We start from the raw sequence: 22,768 nt of genomic DNA, 5'->3' as shown, positions 1-22,768 counted from the left end.
ACATTGTGACTATGCTAGAGCAGTATGGTTCAATTTTCAGGTCAGAACGGAACAATTAAGCACGGTAAATCTTTGGATCAAACAATGGAAAATTTTAGAGGAAGATACAACCAATTTATACGCCAAAATACTATGGTTCGTATGTAAAGCCAGGTAGGGGTGAGCAAAAACCGAACCAATAGGCCAAACCAAACCAAGTCGAACCGCAAAGATCGGTTTTTGGACCGAACCGATCACCGTTCGACTCGGTTCGGCCGAAAAACCGAACAACCCAAATCGACTTGGTTTGGCCTCGGCTTGGGTTTCTAGAAACCGCCCAAACCGAACCGACCGAACTCTTTGGAAAGAGGGAATAATAATTTTGTAAAGTTAATAAGACAAAAAATTAGGAAAACCATAATCAAATTTTCCAAGTCAAAGTTTGTCCTCCTTCCTAGTTGTTGTTATCGGCTTCGTCAACCACAACCTATTCAACTTGATTGAAAGGTTTTTACAGGTAAGTCTTCACCAATGTTCTATGTATCACAACTCATTCTTAGTTAATAACTTAAAAATATAGATTTTGCATTCGCACTTCTACTTCTTTTTTTGTTTGTAATGGTAGAAAAGTACGAAGAATTTTTAATTTTTATTTTCCGTATATGTAATGGTGGAAAAGTAAGATGGACTCTTCATTTTTATTTTCTGTATATCCAATGAAATGAATAACATTAGTTTGACATTTTCTATAAATAGTGTTCGGTTAAACCGATCAACCGAACTCAACCGAGCCGAACCAAACCGAGCCGAACCATGTCGGCCGGCCGAATGATCGGCTCGACTTCGGCCGATGATTTAGTCAAACCACCACTTATTGGTTCGGCTCCGGCTCGAATCAAAACCGAAAAAAACCGACCGCTGCTCACCCCTAAAGCCAGGTGTGAAAACTGCTTTTCGACCAATAAACAAACCCCTATACAGATGATCACTCGAATTAACAACTCCTCGACCACTCCACTCAATATTGAATCTATTATAACGAACAAATGCAGGAACAAACCACATAAACAAAAATGGAGACCTCCATCGACACCATTCTTAAGGTAAATATAGACGCTTCTTTCACGAAACTCACAGAACCAGCAGGAATTGGATGTATCATTCACGATGAAGAAGCTAATTTCATGGGCCATTCAACTACGTATGACGATTTACTTTAGCATTTTATGGGCCATTCAACTACGTATCCACCACGTCCACATAGAGAGCGACAATCAAACCTTGATCCAGTACATCAACGACAACAGTGATGGGCTACACTGGCAATCCAAAAAGGTCATGGAACAATCTTTGGCTCTTAAATATCAGTTCACAGACATAATCCTCTCCTATGCTCCCAGGGAATGCAACGCCAAAGCTGATATTCTTGCTAAATGGGGTAGACTCAATAGTCAGAGAAAAATTTGGAATGTAGTACCTCCTTTTGTTTCCGCTTTAAATTAGAGTATTTTGTATGACTGTTTTTTTGGTTTAATGCTAGTTTATTTCATAAAAAAAAGTAGAAATTGAACATACCATCGCTTATTCAAAGAATCTTGGCCTTCATTCAGCTCCTTCAACTCAAAAATTCTTCTCTCATCTCGAAACATCATGACCTAGAACCATGAAACCACCCCCTCACAATTTTATTAAGATAAACTTCGATGTGTAATTTATTGATGTTAAAAATCCTATAGTTATAAGATTTGCAGTTTATGATACCAAGTGGGAATGTCGTGCAGGGGAGTACACATGTTATAAGAATAAATCGGTGGATGAAAGAGAAGCGAGAGTAGCTCTTGCGGGACTTCAAGACAGCCAAAAGACATATTACCAAAATCATACTAAAAAGAGTTTCTAAGAAAATTATAGACGCACTCAACAGAAGGAACTCAAACGACCACAGGATTGCGAAAGTTACAATTGGTCAAATACTAGAAAAACAAAATCATTTTGAAGCTCTCCGATGCTCCTACAATAAACTGCAAGACAAAGTTTTTTGACAAAATCTTTCGGACAAAATCCTTGACTTGCTAGCTCACTTTAACTGTAAGACAAAATTTATCAAACTTTGACTACGATGTGGACCGTCCTTTTATCTGAGTGACTCACCAAGTCAAGAATTTTGTTAAAAACCTTTGTACACTTAGCATTTCCCACAAATATAACTGTATATTTATTTTACAAATATCATTCAAAAATAATATTTATTATATTCTTACATTTTAATATGTATATTCAATATTTTGGAGGTCCCAAGTTCGATTCTCGGAAGAGGTGGAATCCATGGTTTATTGAACTTGGGTTATTAAAAGGTATAAATAATCTAGTTAGGTGGCCTTTAAGCCGTTTAATTCGTAGGGCTTTAGGTCTGTTTGTTTCAAAAGAAAAAAATTTAACTTCGGCAGTTATCGTGTTTATCAGATCTTTGATGTATATATCTATGCCGTTGTAATGACTTTGAAAGTCACTTTCACAAAAACAAAAGATGTATGTTGCTATATTAATACATGATATAGATAAAATATATCTACAAAATGTCCAACTAAGGAAACATTCATTGCATTGTGTAAGTCATGAATCATTGAATCATAACAACACAAAAGAAAGTGTTGATGATAGTCTTAAACCACGTCAACCTAATTTAAAACTGCTTAAGAATTACTACTGAACTTTTACTTGATTTTCACATAAAAGTGCTACAATGGTGTAGGAATTAGGATATTGAGGTTGAAAAATCAACTTGAATTTTTCAAGATTGAACATGTGTTATAAGATGACCTAAATATTTTTGTGCACAAAACACCAAATAAAAAAAAAAGAATGTTATACAAAAATATAAAATGTCATAAAGTAACAAAACATAACACTTGCGAATTTTGTATCTATAATTTCATTTGTTTTTTTGAGAGATCAACAATTTTTTAATGTCCTATTGTACGTTTTCCCACTGATTAGGACTTTATTTAGGGTTTTTTTCAATTTAACAACATAACTCGGATGCTTAACATGACATTCACTTAAGAAAATCAATTAATTGGGACTTCTTTTTAAGATATTTTACTTATTGTACCAAAGCTTCCACTAATTGGAATTAGAATAATTGTTTGCAGCTTTAGTCGGTTCTTTGTTCTTAATTCCGATTCGCTGATATACACAATTCTTTATTCCTAAATAATAAAAGTATCTTAGAATGGCTGATTACGCGTCATGTTTCAACACATGCGTGACGATACTATCATCTATGCATTATGTCTCAACACACACCAGGAACCAACTTCGGTTGTCTCACTGCCTTCGAGTCTTAGAACCAACTGTGAAAACGGATAGCACCAGGGGGACTATGGGTGGCCCAAACTATAAAGCAAAAGTCAGCGGTAAGTAGATTATCCGCGAGATGTCTCATAAGCGAGACACCAAGTGCTCTCAAACCCCACAGAAAAGTCCATGAAAAACTCGTGGACACAGGATCATGGCAGCTCCCAATTCAAGAGATTTAGAATCAACACCTAATAGTAAAAGATGGAGAGAGTCTTCTGGCTGAATATGTAAAATAACCAATGTGGTTTGTATACACTACTTGTCACTCCACGCATTTCCCGAACACACAAAATTAATGATGGGAGATGGTTTTAGAGCGGATGCACTATAATTGCAGCAGAACCCAATAGCAATTTCCATGATACTTATGAACATACCTCATCCCTATAGTGTATCCAAGCCATTTGATGTATGATCTATAATGTAAGGTGTCTATTATACTAATGCATTATGGAGAATCACACGTTGTAAATCTCGGATCCTAGACTTTATTAAGGATGCAAAATCATATGGCAAATCTTAAATCTATCTCAAAATCTGTTAAGTTTGTGGTCATCCAACTCAAAATTAATTGGCAATGAGCGGAGAGGACTCTACACCTTATATTCTTGGTTGCTAGATACCCATTCTTCCATGTGGGACTATTTTCACACGCCCCCTCACGTGTGACGTTCTTTGAACCTAACACGTGTATTTTTTTTGGGTGACGTGGAGTACGTGTGACTTTTATGCCTATCACGTGTGGGACTACCTCTGATACCATGTTAAGTTTGTGGCCATCCAACTCAAAACCAATTGCCTCATCAAAAAAAAAAACTCAAAATCAATTGGCAATGAGTGGAGAGGACCTAGACCTTATATTCTTGGTTGCTAGATACCCATTCTCTCATGTGCGACTATTTTCACAAAATCTTGGTCCTTTTCCTACCTAACGTAATATATTAATTAATGGATTATAAAACTTCCAAAAATATTTAATAGATAGCTAACTAACCCATTCTTACCAACTAGTTCAGGATTTCATAAAATAAAAATAAAAAACTAGTTCGGGAGAACTTAAAAAAGATATTAATAAATTCATTCTACAATCACAAACTCTAATCTAAAATTATATTTTAATACAATGGAAATAACTAAAAGCGACTTCTCTCCAACCCTAGTAAGCATAAAAATATATATCTTTTAGTTACTCTCTTGTTATTGCGCCCAATGAAAGAGTAAAAAATCTCGTAACAAAATACGAGTAAAAATCTGATATTAATAATCCTAAGTCAATTTTGATTGACCAAGTCTTTATTCTCCAGAGTGTTCCGTAACTGTGACCTTTAATTACTCAATTTTAATTTTTTTTTTTTGTTGAACAATACTCAATTTTAGTTGAAACCTTCCCAAATCTCATGCAAATAGGATAACATTGGTCTCTCATCTATATAAAGTCCACCACTTTTCTTCCCTTCACCAAATTCACTATTTTATCACGTACTTTCTTCTTCAGCAAGTTACATGGCTTTATCTTCTTTCTAACATTTTTTTTTCGAACAGTCTTTGGTGTATTAGCATTGGAAAGAGAAATTTCATGAATTTACAGATTTACTAACGAAATTACCATGAAAGAAGTAGGGAGTTTTACAGGTTCAATTCTTGATGGAAGAAAATGTTACTATGCTAAGACACCATATCAATTTTGTAATCTTTTAAGGTTGTGTGATTTTTCTTCACTCCTCCTAATCATCAATTTGTGAGTAAGCGTGCTCGAAGAATAGATAAGTCTGGTTCAGAGAGAGGTCCGGCGGAATCAGCATGCCTCTTCTTTCTCATCAATTTGGGAGTTAGCAAGAAAGATTTCTCTTCATTCTCAATTTCTTTTATTCACTCTTACCATCTTCATTTAATTCATTTCTAATTGGTTATTCTTTGTTGCTCCTTTTCTCTTATGACATTACAAAAAAGATGAGTGAAAACAAGAGAGGCTATAAAAGAGAAACCAAAAAACTGCAAGACTGACAAAATGATAAAGCTGGAAAGAATAAAATACTAGATGACCTCCTAACGAAAATGATAATATCGGGGAAAAATTAGTCAATTGGATAAAATTGGGGGCTTAGGTTTTAACTCCCCAAAGTTTGGACCTAATACAGAATCAACTTCCTAATCTTAAGTTAGTATAAAGATTAGTCACCGTTATTACTTAGAACATTTATGTGTGAATTCTATTTTTGTGGACCATAAAGATGATCAACTCACCAAAATAGTTTCCTATAGATGACTAACTACCCAAATTGCCCCCCTTGAGCTGGCTGCTAGTTCCATTAAAGTTCTAATGACTCTCTCAATGTTTTTATAAAAAGGGGGTTGGGCTAAAGGCCCAAAATCAAAACCCTAATAACGGGATAGTTTGTTCGGACGAAAAATTGGTTTAATGGGTTAGAGACTATGACGAAAAGACGTAAAAAGGCATTGATTTTCAAAGATCACGATAGTGCCATAAACGAAAATCCCGCCAAATCTTTAAATATCTTCAAAAAGTCTGACACCCTTCCACTTTCCTCTCACATGTACACTCAATCGCCCTCTCTCTCATTAATTTAAAACTCACGCCTCTTCTCAATTAACAGTTTTCATTGTTGCTTTTTCCTCGAAAAAACTTTTCTTCTGTTATTCAAATGGTGAAGAAATACATGAGAGACTAACATTAAAAAAATCTGATATATACCTCTTATGTTCATCAAAGACCTACGTTTATATTAATGGTGAAGAAATCAGATCTGGGGTTATTAATTTTGGAAGGGTTTGATTTCTTGAGCAAAACTGATAAAGGTTTATTGGTGAAGACATCAGGCATGTTCATATTGTTGATTTGGTGAAGAAATATTGAGATTTGGTTTTGTGTTTCTGTTCTTCAAAGACCTTGGTGTTTTTATTCTTCAACCTATTTTACTTGTTGCCTTCTAATGAATGTGTTTCGGTCCTCACCTTTCCACGATGTAGATGGTAAACAAGTCCTAGGAATATTCAAAATCGGAGGCTATGGAAGAAGAAAGGGTGGGGAGAACAAACCCTAGGAAGGAAAAGTTAAGTATCACTAAGATTATATTTCGGTTGCAACATAATATCGTGCACCTGTAATAAATAAATTTACGTTACATAAATGGATGTAACTGGAACAATAGTGTTAGATAAATATATCGAACTGGAACAACATCTCTGCCTCTTTATGCAATCATGCCCAAGAAAGCAGAGCACATTTTATTTTCCAATGTGAAGTAGTTCATTGAATAATGTTTCCCTACACGATTAGGTATTCAACTCTACCAACAACATCATTTGCAGAAGGGCGTCATGCAATTCATAGCAGACCAAATTCTAAAGATCCAAGGCATTTGAACCTCATATTCATCATCTCCATCTCATTGTGGTTTATTTTGAAGCACCGCTTCGAAATGGTGTTTAATCAACAGAAGTTGAACATCCCATCACTTACTCAGAGAATAGTGGCCTTCATTCACAGCTACAAGAGAATCAACAAGATTTTTTATTTTACTTAAGTATTCAGATATAGAAGACGACCCTTTCTTAAAATTTTGAAGCTTGTTTCTCAATGAGGACTTTTGTGCTTCAAATTCTTGAAGGAAAACCATTTCTAAATAGCACCGTATCTCTCTAGAGGTCTTTAACCCTAGAATATCAGAAGTAATAGAGTGTGTAATTGTTGCTTTTATGCAAGATTTCACAAAACTATCAGTTTTTCGCCATTGAAGATAAGCTGGGTTTGCTACATCTCTTCCTTCCACTACAGTTAACTGAGGGGGTTCACTATAGGTGCCATCGATGTAGCACACTAGGTGGGTTTCAATCAGTGCATTTTCTACCTGATCTTTCCAAACAAGAAAGTTCGGTCCATCTAATCTAGCAGATATCAAATTCGTAAGATTTGGAATATAAGCTACCTGATTTTGATTCGGATTCATGTTTCAATGTTTGAAGTTGATTCGTTTGATGATAATGATGAAGACTGTATCTCTGATCCTTGATGACAGAAGATCAGCTCCCTTCTTTGTTCTTGATTTGAATTTTGCTTGAAAATCGATTTTAGGATTTTTCGCTCTGGTACCATGTAAAGAATGAGTTACTTGAAGATAGATTTCATTAACTTCTCAACTCAATAATTCAATTACAATTAGCTCGCACTTATATACTTAATGAAGTTTAGTGAGAGAGAGTAAAAACAGAATTACAAAGTAGTTTTAGAGAGAGAAATAGTCATAACTGACATTAACTAACTAATCAGAATAGAATTTTTGGGCTTATAGCCCAAAAACCGGGTCCTAATAGTAGATATAATCCTCTCTAATCCTATAAAGGGTTTTAAAACCAAAAAAATAATATAAATGGATATCTAGTCCATTTGGTCTCATCTAGAGAGAAAACACAAATCTCTAGAATAAATATTATTTCATAATCCCTAATCTAACCTTTCCATATTTTATAACTGATTTACCTTCGAAATCTATGCATATCTTTTTCCATATTTATCTCCCATATTTCTCTCCAATCATGTTTCTATTCAAAGTAAGGATATCTTCATTATTTTTAGTAACGGAAACTCTTTATTTGATTTATCTAAAACCGATTCAGTTGACAAACCTCCATTAAACTCAGAAAATCTTCATCTTCTACATTATATTGCTGCCCAAATTCATCATTTATCAGGTTTAATACTTTCGAAATCTTTATAAACACCATTGTTAATATATAATATTTCTTCTTTTAATTAAAACCCTAATTATTTCGCTCTACTATAAAACGTATCAGATTTATGATACATATCTATAAGATCTGTTTACTAATTCATTAACTTCGAATGTATGATGTTTATTTTCTCTCTCTAAAATTTTCATAACTGTTTAAGATCTTTATGTTTATTCCTTATTCAATGATTCATAACTAAAACCCTAAAATTTTCATGACCGTTTAAGATCTTTATGTTTATTCCTTATTCAATGATTCCTTCAAAGTTAGTATGTTATGTTTGCATCCAGTGATAATATCATATTTCTTTAGATCTATGTTTAATCTTCTGTTGTTTCTGATATTTCGTGAGATCAGATTATCAATATCAATCGAATGTTTGATGTTTATTTTCTTTCTCTCTCTTAAAATTTCATTTATGTTTTTTATCTTGATGTTTAATCCTTCAACTCGAGTTTGACATTATTGCAATCAATCATCATAGCAGATACTTTTAGATTTGTAGTTTAAGCTTAATGATATTCTCATTTTTTTTTCTCCAGATCTGGTTTTCAATCCGTACGGATTTTTGAAACATTTGTTCTTTCGTAGAGTTATTCATAACAGAATTTACAGTACATGTACTTTATCGTAAATTACCACAATTTATAGTAATTTATAGAACATTACCCGTGCTTTAACACTAAAACAGTACTCATTTCATTAGTAGAAATACTTCGCCTTACTATCAAATCTCGTGTACTTTACAATAAAGTATATATAATTTATGTATATCTTCATGTTCTTACCACTATGTATATAATTTACGTATAAGTGCACATAAATTATGTATTATTTATTTACCATTACGTGTACTTTTCAGCCAAAACAGTAGCCTTTATAAGTTTACCAAACTACTCAAAATCTTCAAATGTTGTCAAAATTTGACAAACATTATACAATAATTTACGAAACTGTACATGTAGTTTATAATACAATATATGATTTTTTTTTTCTTTAATGTATGTGTATTTATGTGTGTAGATTTGATATAGCAGATGAAATTTCAAAGAGAATCATCAAATCAAAGTGAGTCAACGAAACTAATAGAGAGTACATGGATGGGCACCATTTTTGAACCAAAGAAGATTTTGTACTTTTTTTGAGACAGAATGTAAAGGATGTGTAATGTAAAAGAAATAATGTGTAATGTAAAAGAAATTATGTGTAATTTATTGAATAAGACCCACATACATTTAATAAATTATGTTGTATACTTGACAAATGATGGTTTCCTCGTTATAAATAATACATAATTTACGTATTTGTTTCATAATTTGTATTCTATGTGTATTTATGTTTGAGTAAAAATGAAAATATATGTTGCTTTAATGTTCCCAGAAAAATATACTATTTCCAAATCTGAAAGTTAAGTGAGAGAAAGTGATATATATGTTTTGTATATTAACCCCCAAATTACGCTAAATTGATCATAGAAAATATACTATTTTCAAATCTGAAAGTTAAGTGAGAGAAAATTGATTTGAATCGAAAAAAATTTACATAGTAAGAGAGAGAAAATTGATTTGGTTTCCAAAATCTGTAAAGAGAGAGAAAATTGATTTGGTTACGATTTTTGTTTTGAATTGATTTGGAAATAGATTTGCTTTCCAAAACGGTTAGAAGATAGAGAAAAATCAATTTCGGATTTATACGTTAGCTGCTTTAAATACCCTAAATCACGCCCACATTAGAAACATTCCAAATTCACCCTGGAAAATTAAAAATCCCGTGATTTTTGTAGGAGGGACATGGACGGTAGTTATCTCATAAAGAATGGGTTATTATGTCCATAATGTAAAAGACTAAATATCCATGTTTTGGGAAGATTGGATCATAAACCTTTTTTGAATATTATTTTGGTCTATATACCCACGGACCCATCAGAATATTAGTTGTTCATAACAACCTTAGTATTAACCGCACCCTCTTCATGAGTGCCTCCCGAACTTCATCCAGAGTGCTTCAGCTTAAATGTGATGTGCCCATAGCACTTTGGTAGTTAAAACAGTTGGCTTCATTTTTCCTCATTTTCCAACTGGTTCTCAAGGTATCCTTTATCTCTTACAGCAATTGATGTTGCTTCTGCATTGGATTACTTCATTATCAGTGTGAAACATGAAAGTCAACCAACATTTTCCTAGATGATGACATGACTGCCCACACAGGCGATTTCAGACTAGCCAAGTTCCTTAGCACCACCATTTCCACTAGTTATGGTAAAAATCCAAGTAGTTCTTCATCTATTTCAATTAAGTGATCTATTGGGTATGTTGCTCCAGGTATGTAACACTTCATGTCATTCTTTTCCTTTTAAATAACTAAAGGGTTATTCCCCTAAAAGTGTTATTTGGCGCCCCCTTTCTTCACATTTTCTTTCTGAAATTTGTCTTGAGGGGGTACCAATAACACTTCGCAAAGGGGCCTTTCAAATTACCCATAAACTACCCATAAGTGAATTGCGAAATCTCAAGAAAATAGAAAACTTTAAAACGGGTCAAATCAAAAATTGAAAGTCCGTTTTGAGGGTCTAACGATGGAACTTGGCCACTAAAGTGAATCAATTGTGACGTAAGCATCAACAAATGGGCAACATGTCGTCTCGCACCAACGCTCAAAGTTTCGTTCAATTTCGACATATGTAGCTTCGAGTTTGGCAGTTTCAGTCGTTTGCTTTCATTTTTTGCAGTGTCGGTTTCTTCTATGAATTTATCAGCCAATTCCTTTACACCAGTTTCCTCTACATGAAAAAAATTTGATCTCTAGTTATATAATTAAGATAAACTGGTGTATGTGGATGAAAAATATGAATACCACATAAAAAGTTTTTTTTTTTTTTTTTTTGTTGAAACATAAAAAGTATTTGAAATTCCCTTATCTCTAGGAAGATCTACCACATAAGGAGTGTCATAGATTTTCTTCAAAATTTTGTAAGGGCAATACTTATTGAACTGCAACTTATTATAAGTATATGTGTGAACCCATTCTTTAAGAAAATCATCACTTGATCACCTTCGTATACATTTTTTTAGACATGCACATCTGTTGCGGTCTTGTTGTGCATTAATCTCCTCAAGGCTAACTCGCACTTTTTCATGCATTGACTGAATTTGTTCTGCCATTTTCTCAGTTATTAGACTATACCTTTTTCTCTTTGGTAATTTTGCCAAATATTCAACGTGATTAGGAGACGTCACATAAACAACACATAAAGGGATTTCCCGATAGCACTATGTACAACACTATTGTAGGCAAACTTTGATTGGGGTGAAACATGATTTCACTTCTTCCTAATCTAATGTTTTTTCCATTGTGCATGGTGAAAACTGTTGGGGTCCCTCCTTATAATAAAAGGACTCCTAGTTGGAATAGGATTTCCCTTATTCCTTGTTTGGGAAAAAAATAGAAGTTTCTATTTTTTTAAGCCTAAAAAGGAATTCCTATTTCTATTGGTAAACCTCCCTATTTATCATTATAAAAGGGAATGAAAGGGAAGAGATTATACACAACAACTTCCAGAACAAAGAGAAGTCAGAGAAAGTGAGATTTCTGAAGTGGTTCTTTCAAGAGAGATTGAAAGAGCAGAATATTGGTTTGAAGAAAAGAAGATTATTAATCTTGTGAAGCAATTTAGTTTGTGGTTATGTTCTTCAACCTTTAGGAATCTAGGATTTGTTCAAATCCTAAGGAGTAAGAGATTTTATTTCTTTGTTTCTTTGTTCAGACATATCGGGAGTTGAATTGGTTAATTTCGTGAATTACAATCTCAGTCGACTGGGTTCGTACTAGTTTAGAGAAATTAAGGTGACTAACAAAACTTAATTTGGTTTTAATCAACCTGGATAAGGGGAACACAAAATTGTTTATCAAGTGAAATGGTTTCGTGAAGAGACCTTTTAACAAAATTGGGAAGACACTATAAAACTTCCCTTGTAATTTCAAAAATGATTGGAATGCCATTTTAAGCAAGAGCAACACAAAATTTAGCTACGGCTAAGTATTTCCCCAAGGGACCCTCATAGTCGAGTAGAAAGTTGTTAAATTAACATTTTTGTGTATACTCTTGTGCATCCACATCCGATAAAGGACAACTTTGACTTCTTACATTTTCGGAAAATGGGTGAATTGAAAAAATTGCCCCACGTCCTATTCAGCGGGAAAATGGGTGACTTCTTACATTTTGGGTAAGTGTCATTTTTGCGTGACATGGACATTCGAGTTGCTAAACGAACCATCGTCTTTTGGACTACTCCAAACTGCAACCCTGGATACTCCAACAAGGCAACAAGAAGTTATTATTTGTCCCCAGTGGGTGTATTAGGCTTTTAAGTTTCTAGCTAGTTGTAGCTATCCTCCATTATATCCTTGTCTTTTAGGGTTGAAGTCAAGTCAAGGTCAAGTGGTCAACAGTCACTTTATTCATGGAAAATAAATTCTCCTAACTTTGAATTCAAGGTCAAGTATCAGTGTATGACTGTGTTGTCATATATTCATGGAGAAAAAGATGCAAAAATTAAATTGATAAAAGTGATAGATTTTGAGCTGGCCTCTCAGTGCATGAGCTGAAGAGGGGTGTGTTAGAATATAGCAGTTTTGCTATTATGTAAAGTTGTTAATTATTGTAATATTCATGAATAGGGAAGTTTCCCAATATTCATGAATAGGGAAGTTTCCCATTATTCTTAAATTACTTCTATATGTAAATCCCTTGTAAACGTATAAATGCTTGTGTAAATCAATGAATAAAACACACAGAGAAATCTTCTCACATATCTCTCTCTCTTTCTTGTCTTCTCTCTCTGTGTTCAAGCTATTATTATTCAAGAGGTATTTCCCTCTTCACATGGTATAAGAGCCAATTCAGTTTTTTTTTAATAATCAATTTCTTCTATCATGACTACTACTGAAGTCGATTCTGGAGACTATACTCCTCATTCTCCACCTAATCCGGTGTTTGATGTTCATCACTCTGACTCACCAACTACTATTCTCATCACTCCATTATTAACCGGAGATAACTATGCCTCTTGGTCAAGAGCCATGAAGATGGCTCTTCGGGCAAAAGATAAATTCGGGTTTGTAGATGGTTCTATTCCCAAACCCACTTCTCCAAATCAATTACACTCATGGGGAAGGTGTAATGATCTTGTTAGTAGTTGGATTATCAATTCCATTGCTCCGGATATTCGGTCTTCCGTTTTATACGATGAAAGTGCCGCCGATATTTGGCGTAATCTTTATGAAAGGTTTTTTCAAACCAATGCCCCCAAAATTTATCAATTGAAACGGACAATTTCATCCTTCAAACAAGAAGGACATGATGTCTCCTCCTATTTTACTCAACTCAAAACTCTATAAGATGAGTTACAATCCCTCATGGTAATCGATCCATGTATTTGTGGTCAAGGGAAATCGTTACTTGATCGTACTAATCAAGAACGTGCTATGGAATTTCTTCAAGGGCTTCATGACCGTTTTTTGACAATTCGAAGTCAAATTTTGTTAATGGATCCTTTTCCTTCAATCGTAAAGATTCATTCTCTTGTCAAACAAGAAGAAATCCAACAAAATATCATGGCCGCTACTTCCAATCCACCGGAAGCCGCCACCCTTGCAACATACAACAATGATCAACGAAATTTTCGAATGGAGAAACCAAACGCTCAACGTCCTAAACGAGCTCGTCCCTTTTGTGACTATTGTCAACAATATGGCCACGTCCGGGCTACATGTTATCAATTAAACGGTTATCCAAACCGTTCCAACTCGGGTGCTCGGCCAAATCGCCCACCACGACCGACCGGTCCACTTGCCGCCACCGTAACCGAGACGGTTGATCCTCCAACGGGAGCACCTCTAGCCACCTCATTAACTCAAGAGGAATATCAAGGTCTTCTTTCACTTCTCGATCACCAACGCCATTCTAACGGCACTTCCAATCCTACTCAAGGATCTACCGACGCAGGTATTAACTTTACAGGTATTCAATTCCTCTCTTCTCCTTGGGTTATTGATTCCGGTGTCGCCAAACATATATGTAGTTATTTATCTCGTTTCTCACATTATGTTGATGCTCTACCTCAATGTTTTGTCCGTTTACCGGACGGTAAACGTATTCAAGTACGTCACATTGGAACGATTGTTTTCAATTCAAATTTAATTCTCAAAAACGTTTTACATGTTCCGGAATTTAAAATCAATTTAATTTCTGTCTCCCAACTCACCAATTCTCTTCGATGTTTAGTAACATTCGATTTTTCTTCATGTGTCTTTCAGGACCCAGTGACGAAAACGAGGATTGGACTTGGTGATCTCCATGAAGGACTATACTTTCTCCGCACGGATATTAGGATTTGTTCCTTTTCAATTACTAGTAATAGTCTATATAATAAAGATGTTTCCGATATTTGGCATTGGCGCCTCGGACATCCTTCTTCTTCTATTTTTAAGTCTTTAATTTCAAGAACTCAATGTATGAAATCAGTTTCATTCAATAAAAATCCGTGCGAAATTTGTCCCTTGTCCAAATTTACACGTTTATCTTTTCCGTTAAGCAATTCTACTTCTTCTCGTCCCTTTGAATTAATTCATGCGGATTTATGGGGACCTTTCTCCGTCCCCTCAAACTCTGGTTGTCGTTATTTCTTAACTTTAGTCGACGATTTTACTCGTTGCACTTGGATTTTTTTAATGTCAAATAAATCCGACACTACTCAATTTCTCAAGAATTTTTCTAATTATATATCAACTCAATTTGATTCTTCCATCTCCAATTTACAATCCGGACAAGGAACGTTTCCTATTCCGAAAATTCAATCAATCCGATCTGATAATGGTATGGAATTTATGAATCATGAACTTCAATCATGGTTCCGTAAGAAGGGCATTATTCATCAAACTAGTTGCCCTCATACTCCTCAACAGAATGGCATCGTCGAAAGAAAACATCGACACATTCTGGAAGTAGCACGCTCCTTACGTCTTCAAGCCCATCTCCCAATTTCCTTTTGGGGTGAATGTGTTCTAACGGTAGTATATCTCATCAACAAATTGCCAACATCAACATTACAAGGCATTTCTCCTCATGAAAAACTCTTGGGTTCTCCTCCCAAATTTGACCATCTTCGGGTCTTTGGATGTCTGTGCTTTACTAGACGTCCTTTGGTAAAAACAAAGTTAGATTCCCGAGCATCTCCGGGTATTTTCGTTGGCTATCCCCACAATAAAAAAGGATATCGCGTTTTCGACTTGAATTCTCGTAAAATAATCACCTCTCGTGATGTCCTTTTTTACGAAGACAAATTTCCGGTGTTGTCTAAACATCATATCTCTTCTCGTCCTCCTTACCGACCGATGGTCTCCATCCACGATGATGGTTCCTTTAATTTTCCGAGGACATCACCATCGGCTCCTCGTCAAGCATCTCATCAAGCGTCTGATGTGCCTATAGGCACTCCCTCACGGCTTTTCGGCTCTGTCCCTTCCGCTTCGAGTCAGCCCGACAGCGACTCCTCTTCGGGCACTCCTGGGCTCCTCACGGACCAAAGCCAGAGCCCGGCTCCCTCCTCCATCGATCACGCACCCACATCTCTAGGGACGCCTCCTCCCGATGGTCCAATTCATCCTTCACGGCCATCCCGCAACCGCCGACCACCCACTCATCTCAATGACTACATCTGTCACTCTTACCCGGATTCTGATGTGGTCTACCCTCTTACTCAATATCTAAATTTTGAACAATTCTCGGGTTCTCATCAAGTCTTTCTCAATTCGGTAATCACAACCGTTGAACCCACTTCTTTTTCTCAAGCCGTCAAATCACCTCATTGGCGTGAGGCAATGTCTAAAGAAATTGCCGCTTTAGAATCAAATAACACATGGACCATTACAGACCTCCCTTCTGGAAAAAGGGCCATCGGATGTAAATGGTTCTACAAAATCAAATTCAAAGCCGATGGTTCCATTGAACGCTACAAAGCCCGTCTTGTAGCAAAAGGATACACACAAATCGAGGGTCTCGGTTTTCATGACACCTTTGCCCCCGTCGCAAAGTTAGTTACTATACGCGTTCTTCTATCAATCGCGTCTATTAAAGGTTGGTATCTCCACCAACTAGATGTAAATAATGCCTTTCTCCAAGGCGACCTCGATGAAGAGGTCTTCATGAAATTACCTCCCGGTTTCTCCAAACAGGGGGAGTCCAAAGTCTGTCGCCTTCAGAAATCTCTCTATGGCCTTAAACAGGCATCTCGTCAATGGTTCTCAAAATTTTCATCCGTCCTTATCATGAAGGGTTTCACTCAATCCCTCTCTGACTATTCATTATTTTCTCTCTGCGCATCTTCCGTACATCTATACGTTCTAGTTTACGTAAATGATATTGTCATCACTGGAAATGATGAATCCGCCATTTCCAAACTTAAATCCTTTCTCCACGCCACTTTCTCTCTCAAGGATTTGGGTCCTCTTCAATATTTTTTAGGGATCGAGGTCTCCCGATCCTCCAAAGGCATATTCCTTTGTCAACGCAAATATGCCCTTGACATCATTAAAGACTCTGGTCTTTCGGCATGTCGTCCTTCTCCTTTCCCAATGGAACAGAAACTTCGCCTCAGTCCTTCTGATGGTGATCCTCTTCCGGATCCCACCGTTTACAGACGGCTGATTGGTCGTCTTCTCTATCTCACCGTAACAAGTCCTGATATCTGTTATGCGGTCAATAATCTTAGTCAATTTCTACAAAAACCCAGCACTACTCACCTTGATGCTGCTCATCGGGTCCTTCGTTATGTCAAAGGATCCATTGGCCATGGCCTTCTTCTCTCTTCTTCCAGTTCTCTGCACATCACTGGATACTGTGACTCTGACTGGGCTGGATGCCCCTCCACTCGTCGTTCTACCACGGGTTACTTCACTATGTTGGGTTCTAGCCATCTCTCTTGGAAATCCAAGAAACAACCAACGATTGCTAAATCTTCTGCTGAAGCAGAGTATCGTGCGCTAGCACATCTCACTAGTGAGCTTCAATGGCTGAAGTACCTTCTCAAAGATCTTGGCATCACACATTCTTCACCCATGACGGTTCACTGTGATAACAAAGCTGCTCTCCATATCGCCGATAACCCAGTCTTCCATGAACGAACAAAGCATATTGAGATTGATCGTCACTTCGTTCGGGAAAAGATCAAAGCAAATGTCATCGCTCCTCGTTTCACACCAACTTCTGAACAACTAGCGGATATCTTTACCAAACCACTAGGAGTTGATGCATTCAAGACGATTATTGGCAAGTTGGGCCTCACGTCCCTTTCGGCTCCAACTTGAGGGGGAGTGTTAGAATATAGCAGTTTTGCTATTATGTAAAGTTGTTAATTATTGTAATATTCATGAATAGGGAAGTTTCCCATTATTCCTAAATTACCATTATATGTAAATCTCTTGTAAACCTATAAATACTTGTGTAAATCAATGAATAAAACACACAGAGAAATCTTCTCACATATCTCTCTCTCTTTCTTGTCTTCTCTCTCTGTGTTCAAGTTATTATTATTCAAGAGGTATTTCCCTCTTCACAGGGTGGATTCTGTTTGAAGCCTACCCTCAAATTTAAGGCAAGTTATGAGCATGACAGCAATAATGGGTCAAAGCTAAGGGGGCAAGTTGGTAGTTGTATTACACTTAGAGAGAAGAACTCATTATCAAACTATTAACATAAATATGAGCTTGAAAGAGCTTCATTCTTTCATTGAGAAGTTTGCTATACTACTACTTCCTTTTTTGTTTTTTCTTTGTTGAGGTGGAACATGAATTCATCATTATACATTCATGTCATTCTTCTTCTCCTCATGAATTCTCAATCACAATCGACACTCACGACTACCACCATTTCTGGAAACGAGTCGGACCATCTTGTTTTGCTTCAGTTTAAGGAGAGGATAACTCAAGACCCATTCCAAGTAATGAACTCATGGAACAACTCTGTCCATTTCTGTCAATGGGTAGGAGTTTCATGCAATCCCTCCAATGAAAGAGTAGTGGCCTTACATTTAGAAAGTCTTAACCTTGTTGGAGTGTTAGCTCCCTCCATTGGAAACCTTACATTTCTTACCAATTTAAATCTAAGTGAGAACTACTTCCATGGTGAAGTTCCTACTGAGATCGGTCTTTTGATACGACTACAAATTCTTGATCTGTCTACCAACTCATTTAGAGGTGAAATTCCAGCCACTCTAGACCATTGTTCAGACCTCCAAAACCTGAGCTTAGCTTTTAACAGCATGGTTGGTAGTATACCTCACCAGCTGAGTTCACTCACAAAGTTGCGCATTCTTCTTCTAAGTGGAAACAATCTAACTGGAAGAATACCACCTTGGATAGGCAACTTTTCATCTCTATTAGCGCTTTCACTTGCAAGAAATAACCTTGAAGGAGCCATACCCGATGAATTTGGTCAATTGAGGAGCTTACGCTTCTTTCGAGTTTCTCAAAACAAACTATCTGGTGTCATTCCTCCTTTAATGTATAACATATCCTCGCTGCATCTATTCGCTGTTACACAAAACCATCTTCACGGTCAACTTCCATCTGATATAGGCCTCAAGCTTCCTAATTTGAAGTTCTTCTTTTGTGGTGAAAACAATTTCGCAGGACATATTCCAGTTTCCTTTTCAAACATATCTGGACTTGAATTGCTTGATTTCGTAAGTAACAGTCTCAGTGGACCAATACCTATTAGCTTAGGAAAATTACGGGGACTAACAAAACTTAATTTTGGTTTCAATAAACTTGGATCAAGGGGACTCAATGATCTGAATATCCTTACTTCTTTAGCTAATTGTACTAATCTGAGGTTCCTATCACTAGCTGATAATCATCTAGGAGGCGAATTACCAGAATCGATAGCCAATCTCTCGACGAAACTCGAAACGTTCATTATCGGAGGAAATGCTATTCATGGTAGAATCCCCACAAGGATTGAGAATCTTGTCAATTTGACACAATTAGGATTGGAGGGTAACTACTTGAGTGGTAGTATCCCTGTAGAGATAGGGAGGCTTGAGAACTTAGAGGTGTTGAATTTGAATGATAACAAGCTTTCAGGCCTTATCCCATCCTCCATTGGAAACTTGTCTAAGTTGAATTTACTCTTTATAGAGATGAACAATTTACAGGGAAGCATTCCATCTACTCTAGGGAACTGTAAAAACTTGGTACTTTTAAACCTTTCATATAATAATCTCAATGGAACCGTACCCTTTGAGTTCTTCAATCTTCCTTCCCTCTCAATTTCTTTGGCTATAAATCACAATTCCTTGACAGGATCTTTACCATTAGAAGTGGGGAATTTGAATAATCTTGAAGAATTGCATGTCTCAGATAACCAATTCTCTGGTCAAATTCCAAGCACATTAGGCAACTGTATAAGCTTAGAACGATTGTACATGGGTCGAAATCACTTTGAGGGAACACTTCCCGAGTCTTTGAGTACTTTAAGAGGTACAGAAGAGTTGGATTTTTCACACAATGATTTGTCAGGGAAGATCCCGGACTTTCTTGAGAAATTTTTGACTCTAAAGTACCTCAATCTTTCTTTCAATGACTTCAGAGGGGAATTACCAAAAGGCGGTATTTTCGCCAATATAAACGAAACTTCTATCCTAGGAAACTATAATCTCTGTGGTGGTAACCCAAAACTACATTTGCCCATGTGCTTTAAAAGAGGCAGTCGGAAATTGTTTAGTGTACTTTCTCCGAAAATTATAAGCTTGGCACTACTTGGTATTCTAGTTGTAGTCATGTTATCGTGTGTTGCTTGTGTTTGGATGATAAAGTTCGTAAAGAGACCTAAAGCTCCTGCATCCTCCTCAAAGATTGTCCAGTTTCCTAACGTCTCCTACACAGAGCTATTTAAATGGACTGCTGGGTTCTCCATCACCAATCTGATCGGTGTAGGTAATTTTGGTCGTGTGTACAAAGGAGTTAGTGATGAAGATGGAAAGATAGTTGCTGTGAAGGTATTGAACCTTCAACAGATTTGTGCTTCCAAGAGTTTCATATCTGAGTGTGAAGCTTTGAGAAATATTCGACATCGTAATCTCGTTAAAGTGATAAGTACATGTTTGAGTATTGATTATGAAGGGAACGACTTTAAAGCTTTAGTTTTTGAATTCATGTCAAATGGGAGTTTAGAACAATGGTTGCATCCCCAAGAAAATGGTCGTCCCAAGAGTCTAAATTTTAGTGAAAGACTAAATATAGCCATTGACGTAGCCTCTGCGTTGGAGTATCTTCATCATAATTGCGAGACTGCTATTGCTCACTGTGACCTAAAGCCAAGTAATGTACTTATAGACGGAGATAAAATAGCTCATGTTAGTGACTTTGGCTTAGCGAAGTTCCTCTTCGAAACATCAAATAGTTCTTCTCAAAATCAGAGCATGTCACTTGAGCTAAGGGGATCCATCGGGTACGTTCCTCCAGGTAAATATATTCAGTCTCAAAACTAGCTTCGCTTTATATACAAGATTTGGTTTACCCTGTTGTTTGATTCTAATACAAACATATCAAAAATTTGCAGAATATGGAATGGGCAGTCAAGTTTCTATCATGGGTGATGTATATAGCTATGGAATTCTCTTGTTGGAGATGTTTACAGGAAAAAGACCGACAAACGACATGTTCAAAGATGGTCTAAATCTTCATGATTTTTGTACAAGGAGTTTTCCAAGTCGAGTTGTGGAGATAATTGACCCACTCATGTTTCCAATAGCAGATGCAGAAGATGGTATCCAAGAGGTTGAGGCAAGAGAAATAGAAGAAACCGCACTTGTGCTAGACGTTCAGCATAGACATAGGAACAAAGATAATAGAATGGAGGAATGCTTGGTTGAATTTATTAGAGTTGGCATCACATGTTCTAAACATTCACCTAGTGACCGGGTGATGATGAAAAATGTGGTTAGTAAACTTCAAGATATTAGAAAATTGTTCTTCGAATATGTTAGTGTCAAGAAAACAAAAACAAGAGAGCATTAGAAGTCACATAGTAAGAGTGATTCATGGTCTTGATTAAAATGTGTCAAGAAGTAGGAAGTAAGTTCAAATGTATTAAGATAGTTGTAATTTAATCAAAGAAGCCCTTTTTTTATGGTCTTATCATATAATACTAAGAAACCAAGTGGAGTGTGTAGCTGAAAGCTTTGAATCAAGTGTTGTCCGTAAGTGGAAAAAGATTCCTGAACTTAGAGGGTAATACAATAGGCTTTATTGTGCTCATGGTAAAATCCCTAAGACTTGTTTTAATGAATTCTTGTTTTATTTTGTTGTTGATAATAATGTTGGAAATTTTCAATAATTTATTAAGGCATTTGAAGGATGCAGGGAAGATGGTAGTTGTCCATCTCGTCAAGAAATTGAATGGGCGCATTGCTGACCCATTCAAATTGCTGACTGTTGCATCAAATGGATGCATCCAATGGGATTTTTTGTTTCACAATCAAGGGTGAATGCTCGGGATTTTTCTACAAGACTTTTGTCGAATTCGAAATCGGTCTCTATTGGCATTATCAGTAAATTTTTCGGAGTTTTTTCGATCTTGGTCAAGGCGTGAATACTTTAAAGCGAGATAGTTGTAAAGACTTCATCGTATCCTGAAAACATAATTCCATACCCGTTGTGTACTCGTGGTTTATAATAGAATGGGGTGAGTTACTGTCTAAAAGAATCGATTTAGCCAGCTTTGAAGTTTTCATGTCATTTCAAACTAATAGCAACAATATTTTTCCAACAATTTTGAGATATTAAATCTCACTTAGTTTGAAATGGAAGCATCAACATCATTGACTCAGTCTCTACTGTTATGAATCAAGACAACACTCGTCTTGAGATTTTTAATGGAGAGAATTTCACAAGGTGGCAAGAAAAATTACGGTTCTTTCGGACTTCTATTAAATTATTGTATATAGTATAAGGGGTTCTCGATAAATTTCCCGATGAGACTCCCGAAGACTCTGTTGAATTACGAAAAAAACGAGAAGCGGAATGCAAACGATTTTTCTTTGTCTGGGTCATATTCTGAATGCTCTATCTACTTTTGTATATGTTGTTGGAGAAGATTTGAAGGATATATGTTTCCTTCATAGTCTTGGATTAGAATATAACAGTTTAGGCAAGATTCTATAACTTTATTATGTTACTCAAATTAGTTTTGTATTGAGCCTATAAACTGATGTAATCTCACCTCCAAGAACATCATGAATGAAAAATAGAGATCTCTTCTTCTCCCGTGGAGTAGGCTTAGCCGAACCACGTAAATCCTTGCCTCATAGTCGTTATTTTTTTGTTCTTTATGGTATCAGAGCTACGGTATAGACTCATTCTGATTTTGCGAGCAAGAGAAACTCTGAATTGAATCTGCTGACTGATTGAGATTTGAGTCGATCTAACATTTCACTCCATATCAATAAGTAATGCTAGCCCTTGGTGGAAAAAGGAAGACTAGTTTCATTGATAGTAATGCTAAATGTCCTGATCTAACAGACCCTAATTATGACGATTGGATTGCTAATGATCAACTTGTTAGATCATGGCTTTTGAACTCAATGGTACCGGATATTAGTGAAATATTTTCATTTTCCGAATC

General features: G+C 36.2%; 1 protein-coding gene across 1 annotated transcript; it reads left to right on the top strand.

Annotated features, from left to right (window-relative positions):
- Window positions 1–17,869: 17,869 nt before the first annotated feature.
- Window positions 17,870–21,272, top strand: LOC147550124 (LRR receptor-like serine/threonine-protein kinase EFR). The gene is made up of 2 exons (XM_086667298.1): window positions 17,870–20,607; window positions 20,705–21,272. Exons 1-2 carry the CDS (start codon window positions 17,931–17,933, stop codon window positions 21,160–21,162), a joined length of 3,135 nt encoding a protein of 1,044 aa, XP_086523424.1. The 5' UTR covers window positions 17,870–17,930; the 3' UTR covers window positions 21,163–21,272.
- Window positions 21,273–22,768: the final 1,496 nt, after the last annotated feature.

This window comes from Eschscholzia californica, unplaced genomic scaffold (assembly GCF_041429995.1).
Source record: "Eschscholzia californica isolate CP2 unplaced genomic scaffold, dmEscCali1.0.p SCAF_3, whole genome shotgun sequence".
In the NCBI taxonomy this organism is placed as follows: Eukaryota; Viridiplantae; Streptophyta; class Magnoliopsida; order Ranunculales; family Papaveraceae; genus Eschscholzia; species Eschscholzia californica.
This window is presented reverse-complemented; position numbering and strand designations above follow the sequence as displayed.

Bases quoted from the DNA above. Each gene is read 5' to 3' on its own strand.
- LOC147550124 (XM_086667298.1), top strand. From the start codon at position 17,931: ATGAATTCATCATTATACATTCATGTCATTCTTCTTCTCCTCATGAAT. The intron at 20,608-20,704 runs GTAAATATATTC...AAAAATTTGCAG, and splicing joins CATCGGGTACGTTCCTCCAG to AATATGGAATGGGCAGTCAA.